The sequence below is a fragment of the Lepidochelys kempii genome, chromosome 4 (assembly GCF_965140265.1).
Source record: "Lepidochelys kempii isolate rLepKem1 chromosome 4, rLepKem1.hap2, whole genome shotgun sequence".
NCBI classification, from domain to species: Eukaryota; Metazoa; Chordata; order Testudines; family Cheloniidae; genus Lepidochelys; species Lepidochelys kempii.
In genome coordinates this window covers 50,459,550-50,483,687 of record NC_133259.1, presented here as the reverse complement: position 1 = coordinate 50,483,687, position 24,138 = coordinate 50,459,550, and the positions used below count along the sequence as shown (strand labels likewise).

Sequence of the window (24,138 nt, the reverse complement as noted above, 5' to 3'; positions counted from 1 at the left end):
CCAGTCTTGTTCATTTTGGTGCCTGGCCCGTCTAGTCCACTTAGTTGGGGGGGGCCTGCTTCCCATAGGGTCTTTCTTGTGGGTCTTGAGTAGCACCTTGTCATAGTCTGAGGCTCCTTCAGGGAGGTGGCCACAGTTTGGGGAGGCTGTGACATTGCCCCCCATAATGCTTTATAGAACTATGCTTATGAATGTAAATATGATATAACTGGCATAAGTTTTATGCTACATATGCCATGTAACCATGTCTTTGCAAAGGTTATGATCTACTGAATGGATTCATCCTATTTGTATGCATGTATCATTTTTATATCCAAAGTTATGAGCATTGGCTCTGTGCTTGTAGTTAAAGTGTTTGCTGTAGGACAAGACAGATAAGACAAATTTGGTCACTAAAGTGTGAAGGGGTTATTCAAGTAATTGGGCATATTTAACTAACATTGGACACTGAAAGATGCCAATCCACATCTGAGCTTTCCTTGGACCGGTCAAACTAATATGTAAACAATGATAGCGGCCTATAAAGAACTGGGTCATGCATGGACATGTGACGCCAAAACTCCATCTTGTAGCTGTGATTCTACACTGGAGAAGAGAGAGGTTTCCACCCACAAGCAAAAGACTATATAAGCCCCTGGCAACCCCTCCATTTTGTCTTCAGCTGTGTCAAGAGATAGCCTCTCCACCCTAAAGGATGCCTGAAAGAAACTGGAACAAAGGACAGTAACTACAGGGGTATGAGTGATTGCTGGACCCAGACTAGGAAGGCGTATAGGCTCTAAAAGAAGCTTATTGGAACATCTCTGAAGATGAGATTTACCGGCATTTAGTTTCTTACTGTATTAAGCTTAGACTTGCGTGTTTTATTTTATTTTATTTTGCTTGGTTCTGTCCGTTATTACTTTGAACCACTTAAACCCTACTTTTTATATTTAATAAAAATCACTTTTTACTTATTAATTAACCCAGAGCAAGCAATTAATTCCTGGGGGAGCAAATAGCTGTGCATATCTTGCTATCAGTGTTGTAGTGGGCGAACAATTTATGAGTTTACCCTGTATAAGCTTTATAAAGAGTAAAATGGATTTATTTGGGGTTTGGATCCCACTGGGAACTGGGTATCTGGGTGTTGGAGACAGGAGCACTTCTTAAGCTGTTTTCAGTTAAGCCTGCAGCTTTTTGGGGACGTGGTTCAGACCTTGGTCTGTATTTGTATTTGTACAGGCTAGCATGTCTGGCACAACCAGGCAAGGTACCGAAGTCCCAAGCTGCCAGGGAAAATGGGCTAAGAGGTAGTCCCAGCACATCAGGTGGCAGGTCCAAGGTGGTTTCTGTGACCCAATCCGCCAAAGAGACTGAGTCCCACAATGTCCCCGGGCTTCACCCACTCAGCTGACTTCCGAGGTGGAGGATCCTAGGTTTGCTCCAGAGTCTCCCTTGGCTGGGGAGACAGTGCTTCCTCCCAGGTGGCTGCCTTGGTGGGCAGGTTAGTGTTCTTTCCCCACATTTAGCGAGGTGGCTAGCTCCTGCCCCTCTACTGGTCAGGCCCAAACTGAGCTAGGCTCTTTCCTTTTTTCCCTCCCTCCAAGCCTGGCATTGGCTGCAGGTATAAAGGGATGGGCTAGCTGAGCCCACAGGTACAGCCCTGAAAATCTGTGGATAGCTGCAGATATCTGCAGACCATGTTTGCGGATTGTGGCTCGGATGTGGATACAAAATTTTGTAAGTTCTGCCCATAGGATCGCTTTTATCCCTGATGTGCTGGCTGGCTGTTGCTCGGCTTCAACACATACCCCACTTAGTAGACCTAGTAGATGGTTTCTACTGTTAAAGAGGACCCTCTGAACTGCTGCCAAACATCGGCCTTCCTCCTCCTCAAGCCTTTTACCATGCAGACCGTGAAGTGTAGGTTGCTCAGCAAAGGCTAAACAACCTGGCCAGGATGCTGAGTCATCAGGTTGGGAAGCGAGGAAGAGATCAGACAGACTGAGAAGGTTGGAGAACCAACACTGTCTTGGCCAAGCCAGTGTAAGAATGGCATGGTCTAACTTCAGTTTGAGGATAAGCTGAGAGATGAGTGGGCTAGGAGAAAGGCATACATCAGGTTCAGATGGAAGGCATCAGTTAGAGATCCTGGACTGAGTCCCCATCAGGAACAAAATTGACAGCACTTCTTCATGTCTTTCCTTGCAAATAGGGTGACTGACAGGATGCCCCATTCCCTAACAGAAACCTCATCACACTGCTATTTAGCGACCACTTGCAGTTGTTGCAGAATGTCCTACTGAGACGGTTGGCCAATTTGGTTTTGAGAGCTCAGTAAATGTGCGGTTGTGCGACTGTCATCCTCCTTCCTGAAGAAATGCCAAAACTTCATTGTTTCCTGACAAAGCTGGTTGGAGTGGGCGCCTCCCTGCTTATTCACATAATACATTGCAGTGGTGATGTCAGTGAGCATGAGAACCACTGCTCTCCCTGTCCGATCGCCCATGCATTGTAAATGGTTCAAAGTCACAATATGCCATTATGAAAAGATGCTTCCTGCTCTGACCACAAACCTTGGACCTTTAATGTCCCTATGTGTGCTCCCCAATCTACTGAGGAGGCATTGATGACCACAGTCTTGGTCGGTGGAGAATGGGCAAAGGGAATACCCTGGCACATATTGTTCTGTTTTACCCACCACTGTAGAGAGCCCACAGTCCAGTATCTCTGGAGGCAATTGGCTAAGCATGTCCAATGACTGGCAACTCTGGTGCTAGACCAACCATGACTGAAGATGGCAAATATGCAATTCTGCATGCTGAACCATGTAAATTTATGCAGCCATATGGCTCATTAACTTCAGGAATACATGGACCGTGCCCAAAGGATGACATTGAAGGTCCAGACAAAGGGGCTGAATTGACTGGAATTGTTCATGGAGTAGAAAGGCCCTCGAATTCATACACCTAGTAGGGTCCATAATGAACTGAATTTTTTGAGTTGGATTCAATGTCAGCTTTTTGTTCAAAATCAATGCCAGTTGATTCAAGAGGTCCAGTGTAAACTGGACATGACTGAGGACTTTTTCCTCAGATCTGCGTCTCACTAACCAATTGTATAGCCAATCGCCTCCTTCTGCAAAAGACTGCTAGCACCATCATGTATATGGTAAAGAAATATAGGTTGATGATAGACCAAAAGGGAAAAACCATGTACTGATAGTTTTGACCAGTGACAAAGAGGCTCAGGAACTTCCTGTGACCTGGGAAAATGATCATGTGGAAATAGGTGCTCTGAAGATCAAGCGCAGCAAATCAGTCATTGTGGTTCAATATGGGAATAGTCATAGTCAGGGTAACCACATGGAATGTCATATACTTGATATACTTGTTGAGACCGTGAATATGGAGGCTAGGTCTCATCCCTCCCTTGGACTTGGGGATCAGGCAGTATCAGGAGTAGACTCACCTTTCCATATGATGATGAGGAACCTCCTTTATAGCCCCTAGACCACACAGAATCTGCACCTGAATAGTATAACCTGATCCCAAAGTGATTAGAACCTATCTGTTCACTGTTATTGTTTCCCAAGCACTTGCAGAAACAAGATACCCTGTCCTGAAACTGAGGAGACAGAGATGAGACATTCACAACTGGAATGTTGCTCTGGATATGCCAGTCAAATAGGCTGCCTGCCTGACGGTGGAGGAGGATGGGGTGATTCTCTTCTGTGAGGCTATGTCCTTTTCTAGGGAAGTGTAGCTGCCTAGCAGGATAGGATGACTGACAGAAGTACTGCTGACAGCAAGATTGATGGTGGTGTTGTTCACCCATAAAATGACACCTCTTTGGGGCCTGGGTGTAAAAACCTCAAAAGTCACTTAGGAATTCTTATAAAAATGGCACCAAATGGTAAGTTCTCTGTGGTCTGTAGAACCTCCACCAGGAGCTTAGGACTGTGGAATATCCACTAACTTAGGGTGGTCTCTTGAACAAACTCAGCCTGCATACCCAAGGATGATGCCATTCATCTCAGGTGGTCATGAGAAGATATAAAGTCCTCTGGTATCAGAGATGAAGACTTGGGAACCATAGCATCATCTGGGGAAGAGGAAAGCAGAACCATCGGAATCTCTTATGGTAACACATCTGACGGCATCAAGGGTTCAGGTTGCAAGAAGTCAGAACGAGTCTCCTCAATCTATGGATGTGGCCCAGGTAGAGAGAGTACCAGAGAAACAGAGGATATAGCTCTGGACTGAGCAGATGATTGTGACCTTGTTGAACAAGGAACCTCACAGGGATTCCAAGGAGGCCATTGTGCAGAGGTAAGGCATCAGTGGCCAGTAGGAACTAGCCCAGGAAGCTTTTTGGCCCTACTGCAGGAATGGTACCGATCCCAATAATGAAGGTGATCTCGAAGAGGTCTTGATGAGATGATCATCAGGTATGATTACCTGAGATGTCTCCCTGTTTGATCCCAAGAACCCTTCCAAGCAATCCACCTAGAGTAGCTCCTTCGCTACCACTGGCCCTATTCCAACGGGTACTGCTAAACTAAGTTTTCCAGCTTCAGTGTGCTGGGTGCATGCATACCCAAGTAGAATACATGTCTGCAAACACTCAAAGAGTGAGGTTCTGCTTACCAGCTGTGCTTCTGACAGCCTGAAAGGTGCATAAGGGTTGCTGGGGACAGAGACGATTCCATGGGCCCCAGGTATGCCTCTACAGAGCAAGGAAGGTGGCCCTAGTGCTTTTGAAACTGATCCTTTATTTAATGGATTTTCAGAAATAGTGTTTTTATAAAACCCTTAGGTAAGCAAGGAGCCAGCGGTGGCATCTTGCAAGAGAGAGACAGGATATCTTTCACACTGCCCTTTAAGGACATACTTGGGGACAAAATGAAGTCATATGTGCACCACTAACAGAGTCAGTGGAAGCCTTGAGCACACTTTCCTAAGACCCTCCTCCCCTCCCCCAGCTCTACACTAGGAGGGAGCTGGAGAGGATGGCGGTAGTGGAGTGAAGGGAGGTATACTCTGGCTACAGTGCTTCTAGCTGTTGGAATGGAGCTGGCACCCCTAGCTCCAGAGGCAGCTTTAGGGACAAGCCCCCGCTGCACTCCAAAGCAGGCAGGAGAGGGAGTTTGCTCTCCACTAGCATCTCAGCAGCCCAACTGCCCATGCCAGTCTTCAGACAGCGCAGACTATGACTGGAGAAATCTAGTTCCACTCAAAAGTGCAGTCCCCTGCTCCATTCCTCCTGCAGCAGGAGTGAGGCCAGAAGTTGCACACCTCTCAGCATTATAACAACTAGTTCCATCCCCCAACCCTCTGGGCTATGTGTGTGAGAAACTAGTAGCTACAGTGTATTTTGAGGGGTTGGGGAGAGTGTGATGGAATACACCCCTGTATTCACACCCTACACGCTACTGGAGTAATCTTTGTACAAAGTGTGTCTTGCACTGGTCAGTATTGTCCTGATAAAAATATGTGTGGCAACATTGTATTGCGAAGTTATTAGATTCCCCTGTATGATGTTATTAACCTATGTTCCAAACCCCACAGGTTGAAGTCAGCAAACAGCTCTGTCCTCAACAAAAGAATGCATGCTTGCCTTAATTTGCATTTAAGCACTAAACAGAGTTATCAAGCAGGAAGAAAACAAATGAAGTTCAAACAGGTGGGGGGAGGGAGGAAGCGGCAGAGAACATCCTTCCACATCCACTCCCTGTCTCTTGGTTCTCAAGATAGAAATGCTTTTCAAAGAGGACTGAAACTATAAAAAGGAGGGGTAAACACCCCAAGACTTCTCCCCTCTCTACCCACCTATCACCTTCTCTGCATGAAGGATGACAAAAGAAACAGCCTTTTAACTCCGATGGAGGGGTTTGGCCTAGAGTTTGGTCAGTAAATTTGCTAGAAGCATGTGGTAAGAAACTGCTTCAATCTAATATTGTTTGTTAAGGCAGGCACTAGAAAGTATTTTATATTTTTTCTTGTAACCATTTGATTGTTATGCCTCATTACTTGTACTCAAAATCTCTCTCTTTGTAGTTAAACTTGTTTTATCTGATCCAGCCCGTTTAAGTTGAAGTGTCTAGGTAACTCCATTTAAGGTAATGAGCAGAATATTATTCACTTAAGGGAACAACAGACTGAGTGCACTAGCCGAGATTAGGGTAAATCCAGACATGTCTATTTCACGTAGTGAGAAAGTCACCCTGCAAGGGAGCAGGAAGTAGAAGCCCAAGCACTGAAAGTCTCTTTCACCAGGTTGCTGTCCAGATCAGTGAAGACTAGGGATTCCTTTTTATCTGGTTATATTGTTGATACCAACAAATAGTTTCATCATGTCCCCCATATAACACAAATGAAGACCAAGGACATTATTTACGACAAAGCCAGTTTATTAGGTTGCTGGGATTGTGCCAGTGTTTGTTTATAAAAACAGACAAAATATGATTTTATTTTGGTAGGATGAAAATACATACACAAAATGTTCAGTACCTTTGACATCCTTTCTGTGAGTAGAACATTACTCCAGGAAGCATACTGGATCCTGAATTAAAGACCACACTGTCTCTAGGGCAGGAAAATCAAAACATGTTTGGTACTGAAAAGACTAGATTACATAGCTAAACATTATTTCATGTGGTTACGATTCAGGGCCCTTATTTACAAATTGTAAGTAATTTGCTTAAATAAAACTTATGCTAGATTCCCAGCTGCTTATTACTGAGAGTTGAACATTTATATTGTGTCTACATGATTTACTACCTTACTCCAGTTCTCTTACTTTGGAATATTAAAAAATAAAAAAATAAGATTAGAAAGGTTGTTGAAATACTTTAATACTATACAAACACTTCAGATCGGTCCTTTGAAAGAGGATTAAGGACATGAGTGAAAAAATAAATCCTTCAGGAGGACTGTAAACCATATTTATTTGTAGTACTACAAAATACATTTAAGATCAATCCCTTCTTAAAAATCATTAAGGTCCCTAGTGTTAAAAAGCTCTTATTTCTAGAAGGACTGTAAATCAAATTCTATTTAGGGTTTGAAACAGATAAAACAGAGTTCCCTTTTTCAAGTATTGCATAAATAAAATGGTCACAGCTGTGGCATTACAAAAATAGTTTCTAAATGAAAAAAATCCTAAAAATCCTAATTCCAATATGATTAGGCCAAATAGATCTTTCTAAACCTAGAATAAAGCCAGTGGATTTTCTCTTTCACCAATGCTGTGTGTAATAGAATAATTACATCCTTTATTACTTTTCATAGTTTGGTTAATATAATTACCTTGTTTCAGTTATTTAGTTACTATAATATGACCATCAGGATAATAGTTGACAAAGCTCTAAAATGACCTTTGTGTTTAGTTTCCAGTCAGCATCCTACAATACACATATTGTAAGCAGAGTTCCTCATTTATAAGTCTTTTCTTTGAACACATAATAATCAAGCATACTATTGTTGTATCACTGCATATGAATGTTATATGCTGAATTAAGTTCTATGGCTTACATTCCCTTTTGATGTAACCATACAGTTATGTGCAATCCAGAATGCTTTCCAATATGAAACATGACCTTCAAACCAGCATACAAAAAACAACTGAAATGAAATGGTTGCAATACTTTCTCAATACCAAGTGAAGCAGAGGATTCTAAAAATCCAACCCAGTTCACCTTTCTTCTGCAAAAGAACTCTAAGGGGTTACCCAAGCAGGATTTAACCTGAAGATCTATTAAGGAAAATCTGTTTGGGGATGAACAAAATGACATGGTAGGTCTTCTCCATACTTAATTTACATGATTCAGTATTTAAGTATGTTTTCAAGGATTTCCAGTTTCTCTGTTCTTTAAAGAGAATATATCATTCTACTATAATAGTGGGCAAGTGGGAATGAATTGAACACTATTTGGAAGTTTATCGTGAAGTTCAATTATCCAGAACATCTGCCTTCACATTTTTCTGGCAGAGACCAGTTTACTACCATTAAAACATAGTGACCTTGACATTTTCAAAAGCTAAGGCACAGGTCTGAATGTGGCAACTGGGCATCGGAACTAGCACTTTTTCCAAAATACTTTAGTCCCTAAAACGCATAATAAGTTTCCTCTTCAAAATTGCGTTTTGTTTTTAAAATAATCTGAAAAAGTCAGTATTTGTTTCTCTCAACCTTACTAAAATTTTAGACTACTGGAGTACATTTATTTACCTTGGGATACACAATTCAGAGACAGCATTTGTTCTTAAATGATCCAAGTGAAGAAATTTGAATTAGGTTGGAAGATGTCATGAGAGTTATGGCTGTTGATATTAGCTTGCCACCAGACGTACAATACACCATAACATTATGCTATGTTGAGAGGGGAACATGCTTCAATGATGCCTCTAACTCTACAACTATTCAAGTGCTGTGTGGAGCTGAACTTTTTCACTGAAATCACAGAAGCAACATGAGCTCATGTGATGTTACTGCATAACAACATTCTCCAAACCCAATTCACTTTCTATGAGAGCAGTTTGATTGAGCTCTCCTCCCTGTTCTGCAGCATATGAGTCCTGACTCGAGATTAGAAACTTGGATCCTCCCTCAAATCCCATCCCTGTGCTTTAACCAAACTATCTTTCATAAGAAGGATGCCTGTGGGATAAAAATGTGTGAACTACAAAGAATTTATCAAGTTTTAGGGTTTAAATAAGTATCTGAGGGCAAGGACAATCTGTGGATTCTCCCACCTTTGCCATGTATGAATAGCCAGGATTTGAGGTGGAATGACAAACTACTGAGACCAATGGTGTTCCCCTACATTCACATTCTAGGTTGATCTTTATTGATGGCCTTCCTTTCATAGCACACATCTACAGCTATAGCTACTTTGAGATGCAGTGGAAACGTCTAAGTCTTCTGTGTCATTATCCCAGACACCCACAAAACCAACAATTCACAACACTCATCCGCTGCTAGCCAAAGATGTGAGTCCTTTGGCTACTCCAAAACTCTGGTATAATGCAGGAGGACCAACGAAATGCTAACCAAAAAAACAAACAAAAATAAATAAATTGGATTATTAACCATACCATCAGTGATGGAAATGCTCTCAAGCAGCAAGTAACTTAAGTGAACTTGCTGCATCAAAACTTCATTAGAAAGTCTATTTTTCTGTATATGTACAGTGAAGCTTCAGTAATTGAGATAGCACAAAGTGCAGAGATATGAGTGGGGCACATCTACACAAGAAAAAACACACATTAAAGTGCCAAAGGGATCATACATAATTGATACTAAAACCTGCCAAGATCATATTTTTAGAGTATTTGCAAACAAGACGAGGTGATAACTGCATGAATACTGTGATCTAACACCAGCAGGTCGTGGCAGGTTTTGGCTCAGGCTTTAAATGTATCTTATCGTTATCTGGGGGTTGACTAAGCATTAATGGCTTGTGGCTCTTCAACTTATGAGCCAGTGTCATAAATATGGCTTCCACATGGTCATTGTCATTGGGGTTTTTAGCAGAGGTTTCAAACAGTGGAATACTGTAAGTATCGGCAAACTTCTGGGCCAAGTCCGTAGGCACCTGAATAGCACTTCTTAGGTCACATTTATTTCCAACAAGAATCCGTGGTATATCACCGGCAAGCAAGTGCTGTTTGCATTCTTCTATCCATGATGGCAGACTATGAAAACTGGCAATGTTGGTCATGTCATACACAAACACAACAGCGTGTACATTCCTATAATAATGCTGCACCATGCTCTTTCTGAAGCGTTCCTGTCCTGCTGTATCCCACAGCTGGATCTAAAAGGGCAAAAAGGAACAGAGAAAACAAAAGCAGAACTGATTTCAATTCATGCTAGACAACAACATAAATCATTCTGAACTATGAAAACCACATAGATCATCTCTGTATTAGTCATATTGGGAAGTTTAGTTCTTGAAGAAAATTCTATGGCTATTCACCATAGTTTTTGAAGGTTCCAAAATATTATATAAATACTGTTTTCAGAGCCACCTATTCATAATCAAAGATATGAAAAAATTAGTGTTGTGTTTTGCTTGATCACCACTACAGATTTCTGTAAGAGTTTACGGACACTGATATTTTGTAAAATCTTACACCAAAGGATATTGAAATCTGCAGTAATAAAAGACTTTTTTTTGAAGTAGCAACAAATAGACATCTCTTAGCACACTCATTTTGCTGAAGAGGGTTTCTTCAGCACTGATAGTACTGAGCTGGTCAGAGGATAGAGCTCTGCACCAGACATGCTTCCACACCTACAGCCTTTTCAGTAATTGAATAAGGAAACATTTTCAAGGTATAGACTTCAGGAGATTTGGGGGTTTCAAAGTTCGGCACACAAGGCCAAGTTATTCACAATGGCAGATAATTGTATAGCTTGACGAGTTAACTGTAAATGTGTCACTCCCCCCCCCTTTTTTTTTTTAAAATACATTTGTCAGTAGTGTACATAAACAAAAGAAAGCAGAGAAACGGAACTCTGGAACAAATTCCCACCATGTCTATCTACACTGAAAGTGGACTTCCTCTGTGCTCTATAATTAAATTTTGGTCAACATCAGGAGATCAAATTGGACTAATATTTTTTCTTCCTTTAACTTCTCAGAAATTCCTCTGGAAAAACTACTTCTTCCAGCAGAAAAACAGATTTTCTATTTTTAACCTTGTTTGTTTACTTTGTCCACTTGACAATACTTTTGTAAGCTGTGTTTGTTTGCAGACGTTTTTCACACAGCAATAAGGGAAAGTAACAATTTCAAAATAGGGAGATGTAATCGGAAACCCTAAGATTTGGCAGGGTGATTAAGGTGCAGCTGTAGTACTGGAAACTAATTTTTTTTTTAAATTGACTAGGTTTTATACGTGCATCCCTTAAAGTGTCTTTAGTTTACACAGCATTTCTTTATAAAAACACCTATAAAATGCCTTTTACAACCAAGAGTTTGGTTGTGCAGGAAGTAGGACACTTAAGAGGTCAATGGCACTTGACTTTCAGACTCTCTACAAAGCTATGAGGTGCACTATGTGGAATAATAATATCTTATGCTGTTGCTAATAAAAGATGTCCAGTTTAAATTTACTATTTAATGTTACTTATAAATAAAACTTTGCTTTAGCTATGGGAACATACAGCTTTGGGCGACTGGACTGAGCATAATGAGAGATCACTTGATATCTGTCACATTTTATGATGTTACTTCAGTGTTTCTCTTAACTGCTTTCCTGATATATGCACAGTATTCTTGGAAAGGAGCCTATTATTGCAATTAGCACCTGAATTAAACGCAAGAAAGCTATTTTTAAAATTATTTCACTTTCCTTCTCGCTCCAACTATGATAATGATTTGCAATTAAGAGTCAGAGAAAAGAACATGGGGCCCTGCAGATTCAAGAATCCTCTTCTGAAAGGAACTGGATGAATCATGAGATTAGGCTATCAGCTTTACACCTCTAATATACTAGTTTAAAACTAAACCAGTGTGACCAAGTGGTGACCAAGAAGTTGTGTGGGAGGTCTATTCAGAGGGCCACAAGTTGGCATGTTAAGTCCATTTCCTAAAGAAAAAATACCAGCACCATTATAGGCAGATAAGGTTGCCCAACACTTTCCATTAAGAGACCCTGTTTATAGCTACTTATAACTTAGCCAAATTTTAGCTAATAGGGCTGAAATTTTCCATGCCAAGTTGCTCAGGCTGAACTTTTTGAAAAGTTTCAACTTAAACTGTTCAAGCTGTTTCTGAGAAAGATTACTGAAAAATATTTTGTCCATGTTACAAAATAAAAATCTTACAACTGTTCCATTGAGAAGCTCTAGTACAGAGGTGGGCAAACTATGGTCCGCGGGACCATCCGGCCTGGCCCTTGAGCTCTTGGCCAGGGAGGCTTGACCCTGGCCCCTCCCCTGCTGTCCTCTCTACCCTGCAGCCTCAGCTCAGCTCGCTGTGCGGTCAGCACTCTGGGTGGCAGGGCTGCAAGCTCCTGCCAGGCAGCGCAGCTGTGAGAGCTGCTGGCCTGCCCCGGTGATCTAGACTGTGCGTTGGCATGGCTGGCTCCAGCCATGCCGAAGCGGCTGCCAGTTCTGGTGCTCTGAGCGGCATGGTAAGGGGGTGGGGTGGATAAGGGGCAGGGAGTCCCAGGGGGCGGTTGGCTAGGCTTGGGAGTCCCAGGGGGCCTATCTGGGGGTGGGGTGTGGCTAGGGGTCGGGGAAATCAGGGGACAGCGGGCATTGGATGGGAGGGGGTCCCGGGGGGGGGGGCAGGGGGTCCCGGGAGGGAGCGGTCAGGGGACAAGGAGCGGGGGGGAGGAGGGGAAAGAGGGGTTGGATGGGTCATGGGTTCTGAGGGGGCAGCCAGGGGGCAGGGGCCAGGCTGTTTGGGGAGGCACAGCCTTCCCTACCCAGCCCTCCATACAGTTTTGGAACCCCAATGTGACCCTCGGGCCAAAATGTTTGTCCACCCCTGCCCTAGTACCTCCATGCTTTGGAACAGAGACTTGAAGTTTGGAGGAAGGTGGGGGAAGGGCTCCCCCTGGCATCAGAGATGTGCATTTTGCCATTTCTGGAAATTCACCCAAAATTGGCCAAGTTATAAACCTCCAAAAAATTCCAAGCAGCACATGCTCAGCAGAGATTAGTAAGAGCTTTGCTGCTCAATTCTTCCAAGAGTCTACCTGCTCTGAGCATGCTCCATCCCCACCCTGCTTCTACGTGCTGAACAGACTGACTGCGCACCATGCCCACAGTGCAACTGAGAACATTCCCCTGGGCTACAGGGGCTGAATAGGACTGCCCCTGCAACTACTTCTCCCCACTTCCGAGTCCATTGTGGTAAGCAGGCACCAGGAGCAGCAGACTCCTTGCTGTCAATTCTCCTCTAGCTGGTATCAAGGGGTAAGGAGGCTGCACTGCTCTTGCCAGAGCTATATCTGTTTTGTGACTAAATATAAATTGGATACCTAACTGAGGCACCTAAATAATTTTTTTTTCACCACAATTAAAGGACTTCAGGCTGGCATCTTTCTCTAACACAAAGTTCACTAAATAACAGACCAGGGGGAGGATTTTCAGCTGAAGTAAATGGAGTTATGACAATCCACACCAGCTGAGGACCCACCCTGTTCTCTCTTACCCTTCATTTTTCCCAGAGGCTGGCTCAAAGGAAGCTATTTTTACTCGATATTTCTCATCTTTCCTGGGATCTGATTCTAGAGATTTAGAAAGAAAGCCTGAAAAGCCAAGAGATTTAGGGAGGGTTTTCTTCAACTCAGAATAAGGGCAGATAAAATAGGTAGCTCCTATGCAGGGACAGTGTGCGGCTGAGGAGTTACAGAACAACCTTATGATACACGATCTGAATACTAGATTTTAAAATTGACTTATTTACTTGGGCAGCTGCAGAACTTAGAGAAACTCTGCCCCAAAAAGTGGAGATTATAAAAACTACACTAAGTGATAATAAAGTGACAGTGAAGATTTGCAGCAAAGATGAGACCCAGAGCATTACTACTATTTGCTGATGCATTAGAAGAGGGGAAAAAAAGTTTTATGAGAAGCTGCAATTTAAGAACAGTTTGTTTACTTGCAGCTATTCAGACTGTGGACCTGAAATCTATGATTTTACCATTATTTTTAAATATATATTCTTGATATGTTAGCTCATGAAGCCGATAAGTGGCTTTCTGTCGCTCTCTAGTGCTGCACAAAGTTTTTCACTTTTTATATATGCATTTCTTCTGTTAGCCAGCCAACTCTTACGGACACCCCAGTATTTATCTGAGATTCTGCAGACTATACTCAAAGTGCTTTTTGTACTTTCCCCCTCCCTGGCTCCTCACAAACACAACACAGATGATTAAACACACTTTGAAAAATGCATATTGATAGACTGACATTGAGACTATGATTCAATCATTATTTAAATAAACCGTCCATCAAGGGGTTGCATTTTTGTTTAAAGTATAATGCAGCCAAGACCCCGTTGGGACATTAGATTTGAGGCAAAAACAACAACATGATTCAACTACTGAAGCTGAGGGATAGGTATTTAAACAATATGTTGACTTAACACCTTCCCCTCAAGCTAAACTAAAGAGACTTGGGGTTGAATTAGATGGGATGAGCATTCTTAAAAAAGGCTTCTTCACCATGAACAATCTGTATGCACCGTTTACGCCAATTTAAAAATATAAATGGCCTTTTGATTAAGATAATTCATATATTTCTCTGCACCTCATTTTGCTTTGCAAATCAGTGAGGCGCTCTAAGGCATGGGATATGCTTTATGGGATTTCCTCCTTTTTATTTTATTTGTGTCATTATTTACCTCAATTAAATAAAAAGAGTTAAGACAATGGGTTTCTAGAGCTCAAATCAAACAGATAAGAAGTTAAAATTGAGAAGATCCTCATTTTCTGAGATAGCTTTAGTGCGTATATCACATCTAAGCACTGCTGCTTCAAAAAGATCTAAAAGTCATTAGTCTACAATACAAATGTAACATGAACACTGGCTGCCCCTGTATTTTTTTTAAATTCCCAGGTAACAAAACCCTGCAGAAAAGAATTGTGCCTGTGTTACTTACTACCAATGACACAGCATTTCCACAGCTGCAAGGGAAGTGCTCTGTGCATGAGTAGCCAGCAAAAGACCAACCATCCAGCTACCTGGAGGAGCGGAGAACAGCAGCAGAGAAGAAGGGGAGACTAATATGTAATAAACCCTTCCAGAGTAACAAGGTAAGAATTCTATTCTTAGCAGCTCCTCCAGGGCCCAGCAAGAACAGCAGCCATGCCTAGTCTAGGAGAGCGCTGCAAAGCACTCCTGCTGCGGACACAGCTTATACCAGTAAAGCTGTCCTGTTACCAGCATAGCCTACTTCCCCCCAGTGAAACAAGCTAGAATGGTAAAAGCACAGTTTTGCTGGTACAACTGTGTCTGCACTAGATGCTTTTGTTAGCACAGCTACTGTCAGTCAGATCTCACCTTTTCACACCAGGGACCAACCTGCTGGCATGACTTTAAATCTGTAGTGTAGACATGGCCCAAGAGCGATTAGGCTCACCAGTTTCCTTCTCTGATCCTCCAGCAGGCATTGCTTGAGAGGTGTTACCACCATATACAAGAAAATAAGTGGGCAGGAGCCAGAAAACAGAGAAACGGGTTGAGGTTAGGTAATTAAAAAAAAAAAAGAAAGAAAGAAAGAAAAAAGAGGAAAGAAATATAAGAAGTTGGGGTCCTATGGATGTGCACAGTATGATTGCACATGGCACCCTTCCTGCATGTGGCAATCCCTTATCAGCCAGAACACTGGGACTCATGACAAGTGGAAAAGACTTAATTAGAGCAGATCATCAAATAGCTTTATGGGAATGGAATGAACGGAAGGAGTCTCCTGATGAAGAAGGTGGAGGACTGAAGGAACTGGTGTCCCCTGTAGGTAGCCTCCTCTAAAATATATATACGATAATATTATGGCCCTAAGACCTACTAGAAGTATCTCAGAATTGAGGACCAGGCTGGATCCCCCACATTTCCTCAGCACCTACAAATACCTTATCAACAGTAAACACATCCACAACTTACATGGTGCTGGGGGGGGGGAGGTAGATAACCCTTTAGAGGCCACCTCATGACAAGAGATGGATATCAAGAGGCCAGAGAACACTGTATCCAGTTTCTCAGCTTAGGGAAGAAAAATGTACAGTCTCAGAATAAAGAAGAGCTAAAGGAAAGAATTCAGCAGTTCCCATAAAAAAGGAAGGGACCAAAGCAGAATAGTGCAGGTCAGGGGTCGGCAACCTTTTAGAAGTGGTGTGCCGAGTCTTCATTTAAATTAAAGTGAATAAGGTTTCGCATGCCAATAATACATTTTAACGTTTTTTAGAAGCTCTCTCTCTATAAGTCTATATATTATATAACTAAACTATTGTCATAGGTAAACAAGGTTTTCAAAATGTTTAAGAAGCTTAAAGTTAAATTAAAATGCTGATTTTACGCTGCCGGCCTGCTCAGCCCGCTGCCAGCATGGGGTTCTGTTCACCTAGGCTGGCAACAGGCTGAGCAGGGCCTGCGGCCGGGACCCTGGCAGGCAAAGGGCCGGCAGCCAGAATCCCAGACCGGCAGCGGGCTCAGTGGGGCCAGCGGCCAAGACCCTACACTGGTAGTGGGCTGAGCGTCTCAGCCCGCTGCCAGTCTGGGGTTCCGTCCGCCGACTCCCACCAGCCAGGGTCCCGGCTGCTGGCTTGGGGTCCCGGACCTGCCCACACAGAGTAAGTACCTACCTTCTCCCTGGTTCTAGCCATTCTCTTCCTCTCTCTGCACTGAGATGAGAGTGGGAGTGCGCTGAGAACAGGGCTGAGGATGAAGGAGCAGGCTGGAGGTTGGGGTGCAGGGTCTGGCCAGGAGCTAGAATGAGGGAGGGGGCTCAGGGTTGGGGCAGGAGGTTTAGGTGTGGAGTGCTTACCTGGGTAGCTCCCATTTGGTGGAAGAGGTACAGGTGGGAATGTGTGTGTGTGGCAGGTGGGGGTGCAGGAGCTCCTGTTTGGTGCTCAGGTTGGGGGTGGGGATGTGGGGAGTGCAAGAGTCAAGGCATGGGGTGTGGGGGTGCAGGAGTCAGGGCAGGGGGGCTGGGTATGTGTGGTGGGTGCTGGAGTCAGGGCTGGGATTGTGGGGGGGTGCAGGGGTCAGGGCAGAGGGCTGGGAGGTGTGGGGGGTTCAGGGTTGGGCACGGGGCTGGGCCTCTGTGAGGAGGGTTCAGGGCAGAGGGCTGGAGGTGTGGGCTGGGGTCGTGGGGGTGCTGGAGGGGATATGCCAATTCCACTCCCTTGCCGAAGGTCCCGGAGCAGAGAGCATGCTGCACCTCCCTCTCCACCTCCGTCAGCCGATTGGCCGCAGGGAGGGAGAGGAGGAGGGGCAGGAACCCAGCAAGCTGGGAGAAGAGGCAGGGGAAGGGGGAGAAGACCGGGCCAAGCCAGATTTTTAATGGCATGCTGCTGTTTGCTGGGGGCTCGTGTGCCTTAGGTTGCAGACCCCTGGTGTTGGTAAACAGAAGGATCTGTTACTACAGAAGAGAAAATGGTAGGAAAATAAAAAATAGAACATGAAGTGAAGAGAAAATCCTCAGAAGGGAAAAGACACACACAACCAGAGAGAACAGAAAGACTTGGAGACTTCCCAGGTGTTTTTTTAAATCAGAAGCCATGTAAACAAATGCACGTAAGTACAGAGCATAAACATCAGCTACATATTAACGGATAAAGGGTTTACTGTCCTTTAATTCAATGGAGCAATCCCAAGGGTATGGTTTTTTTCCCTCCACAAAACATTAAGATCAACTCCTATATCCAAACAACAATATGTTTGTTTGTTTGTTTTTAACACAAACTTATCATCAGAGCTTGAAATTAACTCTCGCCTTTCAGTGCCTCATTGTGCCTACCTATTAGATAAATTTAGTATATTTCAGTTCCTTTGCTTTTAGGAATTTGAGGGCCTAGGTTCACCCTTGAGTCAAATTTCACCCTAAATTTAGGTTTGTAAGAATAATCTTTAAACAAAATTTAAGATTCAGAAGTGAGAGAGATGTGATCTAGCTATCCAACCTGCCACATTCCAAAGCTCAATTTCCCTCCTTCCTGCCCCTAGCAGTGTGACAATCTGAATGAAGTACATCTGTCATTGAAGAACATTACATTCTTTGATTGTTAAAAACTGACACTGAACACCTTGAGCTAACATGTAAAATATCCACATTAGCTCACACCTCTCCACTGTCTTGTTATTAGATACATCTCTTATTTTGATATAGAATATTTGTAGAGTTCTCACTTCTGTTAAGTTGTTTGTATCAGAAATGATAAATCTTGAAACTGACACTAGAGATAAAGTGTCCCAGTAAACAGAATCTTGCTTTCTCCCTCTCCCTCCTGCACATCACCTTTGGGATTTATGTTTGCATTACAAAAAAAGCTTAATTTGGGAAACATTTCAGACCACTGCCAGAATAACTTGACAGCCAAAGGCCCAAATGCACATTCCAGAACAGTGGCACGCACCCATATGGCGTGAATGTTTGCACTTTACAAGGAAGATTGGTGGTGCTACACTGAAACATGGCTTCACTGTTAATATGCATCTAAAGCAAAGTCACAGTAAACACTGACATCTCTCAGTAGATGAGTTTGGAAATCAAGACACTTTTTAAAGGGCTAGTCTTGTCCTTTTTAACACCAGTCAGAGGCCAAGCTAAGGGGTTATCAGTTTAGTTACACCAATGCACGTTTCTCACAAGGAATTGTGCACAAAGCTGTGAAGCAGGTGTGGCTATACCACAATGGTTGGACTTCTAGAATATGGTCCCCTGATGCTTTGCTATGGAAACAAAAAAGGAGTACTTGTGGCATCTTAGAGACTAACCAATTTATTTGAGCATAAGTTTTCGTGAGCTACAGCTCACTTCAACGGATGCATCAAGTACTCCTTTTCTTTTTGCAAATACAGACTGACATGGCTGTTACTCTGAAACCTGCTATGGAAATGTAACCTGAAGGGACTACAGATCCCAGCATGCAAGAGTCGAGCTTTAACTAGGCGGCACGACAGCCCCGTATGATGGGCTCCCTAACCTGCTCAGCCTGCCTCTTTGCACCGAGGGGTGGCAGCTCCTATTTACCCTATCAGGCAATCAGCCCGACGGCAATAGGAGCCCCAGGGCAGCCGCATTCTCACCCGCCGGCGCCGACATCCCCGCGGGCCGCACGGGGGGCCGGCCGGCCCTGAAGCCCCCACGCCAGAAGGGAGCCGCTGCCGCCGGGATGTCAGGGCCGGAGGGGGAGCGGGCGGGGAGGTCCCGGGTGTTCGTGCAGCGCCGAGCACAGCAGGGCCGCTCCCCCCGCGGCGTCCGGGAGCGCAGGGCCGGGGCCCGGCGGTACCTTGATGCGCTCCCCGTCGATGGTGACGGCGCGCTCGCGGAAGTCCACGCCGATGGTGGCCTCCGTGCGCCCCGGGAAGCGGCCCGCGCAGAAGCGGTAGGTCAGGCACGTTTTGCCCACGTTCGAGTCCCCGATCACAATGATCTTGAAGATGCGGGAGCGCGCAGGGGGCAGCCCCCCAGGGCCCGCGCCGGAGTAGCTCAGCTCCAGCGAGGACTCCAGATCGGCCGCCGCCTCCATCCTCCTCCCGGACGGAACGGTTGGGGACGGAGCCACCTCGCTGGCTGGCGCGCGCGCGCCCACCCGTTAGCCTCAGCGCGGCTCCTCACTGGCGCGCGGCTCCTCACTGGCGCGCGCTCATTGCAGCAGCAGCAGCCGCTCAACCGTCCGCACCTCGCTGCCGCGGCAGGCCAAGGATCGGAGTAACAACGCCCGCGCCCGCCACGTACGGTAATTTGTGCCACTCCCTCCGAGGGCAGGTCAAGCCTCTGAGTGGCGGGCACTAGGAGACTTCCCGCGAGAACCTCCCTCGGTGGCCGCAGCACCGTTGTATTAGAAATATCGCGAGAAGTGGGATTAAGAGCGGGGCGCTGCCGGCCCCTTCTTCAAGAGTGGGCAGGGTAGGGCGGCGTTGGGAGCTTGAATGTAACGGGGCAGACGAGGCCCACGCAGGCCGCGTCCTCCCCGTCCCCCCCGCCGGCGCCGCCCGTCGCCCGGTTGCACCTCCTCTCGCCCCTCCCCTTGCCCTCGCCTGCTGGGCGGTCGCGTGGCTTGGGTCGCCTCGGGCCAGCGCGAGCCAGGCCGCGCGCTCTGCCCCCTGGAATAATGCCCCGAGTCGCCAGCTGCGGCTGATCCTGACGGTTACTAAATCACGAACGGAAAACCGCCAGGGCCGTTGGGTTGCCAGCCCCCCAGGATTGCCCTGGCATCTCCAGGAATTATATGTTGAAACCTCCAGGAATACAGCCAACCGAAGTTGGCAACCGCAGCCTCCCCCTCCCCCCATGTGCCACATCGGGGCTCCCATGCAAAGCGGGGCCGAGGAGGTGGGTAGAGCATGAGGTTGTGAAAGTTACCTTCCCCCCTTAAAAATGACAGTATTTTTTTAATATTACATGTCACTGATAATGGCAAGGTAACTTTGAAACATTTCCCCCTGCCTTTGACTACTTTTCATCTGTAATCTGCCCACAGTTTTTTTTTTATAGCTGAAATGATAGCTTTTGTAAAAAATAACATACTCAGAAATTATACATATTCACAGTCACTTTGAAATAATCTCTGCCCCTTTTTAGTCCAGCCTTTAAGAGTTTGCTCTAAGGCCTGATCTACACTACAACGTTAGGCCAACACAAGCTGCCTTGCGTCAACCTAGTTGTGCACTTAAATTTGTCTCCCACCAGTGTAAGTGCCCCGTTACGCCAACATACTACACCACCTCTCCAAGCAGTGGGGAACCAAAGTTTATGAGGTCGACACATCTTGCTTGTAGAGACTGTGTTACCTATGGAGCCTAGCAGTCCTCCAGCAACTCTCCCACAATGCCTTACACTGACCACTCTGGTCACCATTGTGAACTTCACTTGTTAGACCCGCAATAGAGGTCTCCCTATGGGATGGGGAGCAGGCAGATACCGGACAGAGTGTTGGTATATAATACGCTAAATGCTCTTTATTGATTACAAAACAAACCTTATTCACTCCACATTCATACACCAAACATACTATACCAGAGTCCAAAGGTCAGAATGGTCCCGATGGCCAGTTGAGATTCCTTCCATCCATAAGATCATAAAATGCCAGGAGCTGGCAAAAACCACATCTATATCCACACGGGATAAACTACTCTTATTTGCGGAAGTCATTGGCAATATTTTATAGTCCATTCCATCACGTCATCTGTTCTTTGCCTTTGTTTACTAGGCCTTCTACCCACACAATTCCATAGAGACAATCCTGGGCAGGCTGCCATGATCCAAGTCGTGCCATTTCTTCCAATTCTTATACAATTTTATATCAATCCAGCTGGTGTCGTTTCCTTTTCTGCTGATTCTCTGTATTTTTCTCGAAACATAACAAGATTGTTTTTGCACAGATAGTTCTAATAGTTCTTGACCTTAAGTTCTTACTTTGGTTGCCAACTTGCAATGCATGTATTCATGTCAAGCATGCTTCATTCATACCAGGCCTCAGTGACCTATAACATATTGCATGGATATGTGAATCACAATGTATATATCTATATATCCCGACACACTGTCCCAGGGTCATGTAGACCAGAAGGTCACTCTCCCCTTTAAAGCCCTACACATTTTTGAAATTCCTTTTCCTGATTTCCCAGTTTGGTGACCACACATAGCAGTTCTCCATTGTTTAGTGCAACTGCCTGGCTAACCATGCCAGCTGCATGCTCCAAATGCACTCTGGCTTGGAATAGACAAGAGATATTGGATCCCCTGGGTCTGTGGGGAGAAGAGGCTGTGGAGGCACAGCTCTGAACCCACTGTACAAATGTCAACAACTACAAGCAGATTGCAAGGAGGATGCAGGAGAAGAGTTACAACTGGGACCTGCAACAGTGCCATGTGAAAGCCAAGGAGCTGTGGTAAGCATACCCTAAGGCCAAAGAGGCCAACAATCAATCTGGTGCTGAGCCACAGAGCTGCTGCTTTTACAATGAGCTGCATGCCATATTTGGTGGAGACCTCACTACAACCCCACATACCACAAGCAATACCTCTGAGGAGCCCAAATCACAGGCCCCCGGCATGAACAGAGTGCAGGAGGAGGTGGATCAGGGAAAGGTGACCGAGGGAGCCAGCTGCGCAGTAAGCCAGGAACTGTTTTTGACTCCAACACAGTCCAGTCAGTCAAGCACAGGGTTAGGGGAAGAAGCCTCCGGTAAGTGTATACATAAATTTTCCTTTAGAGGAATGCCCCGCTTCCAAAGCAGCAGGACACAGGGTTTGACTTTTAATTAATTTACTTGTACTGTAAGAGATAGTGGTACAACCAAGAGAGGTAGAGTTGCTATCTGCTTTTCAGTCCCCTCTAGAATTAGACAGAGGGGCCATGCAGAGCAGTTTGGGTTTGTATATAGGGATGTCCCTTGAATCCTCCTGAGAGATTGCGATGAAAGGTGTGTGGGGATGGCAGCCTTATTTCTTCCTCCATGCTAGGACACTTTCCCACGTCAGTCAGCGTTAATTTCAGCAGGCACTATTGTAGTACGCCGATTAGCAGCATACGGGCCTGTGCAGCTTCAGGATGCCAGCAGCAGCAGTGCTCTCTGTGCCTTTGTTACCCTCAGGGGTGAGATATCAACTAAAATCACCATGCTCTGTGGATAATGATGCCAATATTCGGTGCCACTGCCCTGTGCTACTAGTTTCATTCAACCCAGCCATTCCCTTCTTATTTGCCTAACCCCTGCTGCGCCATACTCACCATGACTTGCCCAGTGCACAAGCGTTCCCAAGCAGAATTGACAAGGAGAACGTAGTACTTAAAACACTAGGAGAGCAACAGGAGTGAGTTCTGCATTCTAAGTTTCGCTTTACATATTGAATATATTGACAGTGGTACCTCTGTGTTTTATCTGCAGCTGCAGCCATTGTGGCCTTGAGGGTCTCCCCGTCTGCACCTGCAGAATGCCCAATCCAGATAAGGCGGAGAAAGAAGAGGACTCAGGAAGATGAAGGTTTCTAACCATCAGAGGAGTGAAGTTTTGGAATAGCCTTCCAAGGGAAGCAGTGGGGGCAAAAGACCTATCTGGCTTTAAGATTAAACTTGATACGTTTATGGAGGAGATGGTATGATGGGATAACATGATTTTGGTAATTAATTGATCTTTAAATATTCATGGTAAATAGGCCCAATGGCCTGTGATGGGATGTTAGATGAGGTGGGATCTGAGTTACTACAGAAAATTCTTTCCTGGGTATCTGGCTGGTGAATCTTGCCCACATGCTCAGGGTTTAGCTGATCGCCATATTTGGGGTCGGGAAGGAATTTTCCTCCAGGGCAGATTGGAAGAGGTCGTGGAGGTTTTTCGCCTTCCTCTGTAGCATGGGGCACGGGTCACTTGCTGGAGGATTCTCTGCTCTTTGAAGTCTTTAAACCACGATTTGAGGACTTCAGTAGCTCAGACATAGGTGAGAGGTTTTTCGCAGGAGTGGGTGGGTGAGATTCTGTGGCCTGCGTTGTGCAGGAGGTAGGACTAGATGATCATAATGGTCCCTTTTGACCTTAGTATCTATGAATCTATGACATGTCCAGTGAGATCCTATGAGCCAGTGCTGCATTGGACTGTGAGCACAGCGCCTGGAGGATGAACACTGAGGACAGCCTGGAAAAGGAAAGAGTAGAGAGGAGAAAGGTGCAGGAAAAGGAGAGGGAGATGCACCTGGACATAATGGGGCTTCTCAGGCAGCAAACACAGATACTGCCGATTCTGGTGAAACTGCAAATTCAACAATACTGGGCTTGCCTCCCTCTGCAGCCCATTGAAAACTTAATTTTGGGACCTCCCTGTACCACCACCAATGTTCCAAGTGGCATCAGGGGCCACTGCACTACCCCCCACTCCACTTCGTGGGACAGTAAAGACAATCACAGCTTCACATACACTGATTTGTGAAAGCCATCGTCGGTGAAGATGTAGCTGAAATGGACGTGAACGTTCTTTCCTCTTCATACAGTCTGTTCTCTTGATTTATTAAGTTTTAAATATATTTGTTTTAAAATGTCATGGTTTCTTTTTTTCTGCACTGAATTCTGTTGCAAAAAACCTGTCTATTATATTAACTCATCTTTATTAGTTTGCAACATCTGCTACTGTGTGCTTAGCAGGTCTGAAAACAACCAATTACTTGTTACTGACAGTGTGACACAACTCATAGGGTAAGCCACAAACAAAATTAATAGATGTATTGACAATGTTATATTCCTATTTGCTCAATAATCATCATACAATTCCTAACAGGCCACAAAAGAGCAGGGCCAGTTAGAACACAATACAACAAAATGCGTTACTGTGGCTCACTGTTAAAATGATCTTTTAAAGTCTGCCTGAGACATCTAGCTCCAAGTTGAAATCTTCTACTAGACCTTATATCTATATTCAAACGCAGCAGACAACCACTCCACCTCCACCCTGCACCCCAGCAGAAAGGTTTCCCAC

General features: G+C 44.9%; 1 protein-coding gene and 1 long non-coding RNA gene across 3 annotated transcripts; one reads left to right on the top strand and one right to left on the bottom strand.

Moving 5' to 3' along the window:
* Positions 1 to 6,373: 6,373 nt before the first annotated feature.
* RAB33B (RAB33B, member RAS oncogene family) lies at positions 6,374 to 19,456 on the bottom strand. Its single transcript, XM_073341164.1, has 2 exons — positions 18,957 to 19,456; positions 6,374 to 9,802 (listed from the first exon to the last, which is right to left on the bottom strand). Exons 1-2 carry the CDS (start codon positions 19,194 to 19,196, stop codon positions 9,359 to 9,361), a joined length of 684 nt encoding a protein of 227 aa, XP_073197265.1. The 5' UTR covers positions 19,197 to 19,456; the 3' UTR covers positions 6,374 to 9,358.
* Positions 18,626 to 23,703, top strand: LOC140910401 (uncharacterized). Of its 2 annotated transcripts, XR_012158571.1 has the most exons (3): positions 18,626 to 19,406; positions 21,298 to 21,561; positions 22,561 to 23,703. It is a non-coding gene; the product is annotated as an uncharacterized lncRNA (long non-coding RNA). The 2 variants fall into 2 exon arrangements; XR_012158570.1 differs by lacking the exon at positions 18,626 to 19,406 and having other exon boundaries at positions 21,192 to 21,561.
* The last annotated feature ends 435 nt before the right edge of the window (positions 23,704 to 24,138 follow it).

Bases quoted from the DNA above. Each gene is read 5' to 3' on its own strand.
- RAB33B (XM_073341164.1), bottom strand. From the start codon at position 19,196: ATGGAGGCGGCGGCCGATCTGGAGTCCTCGCTGGAGCTGAGCTACTCC. The intron at 9,803-18,956 runs GTACCGCCGGGC...TTGCCCTTTTAG, and splicing joins TCGACGGGGAGCGCATCAAG to ATCCAGCTGTGGGATACAGC.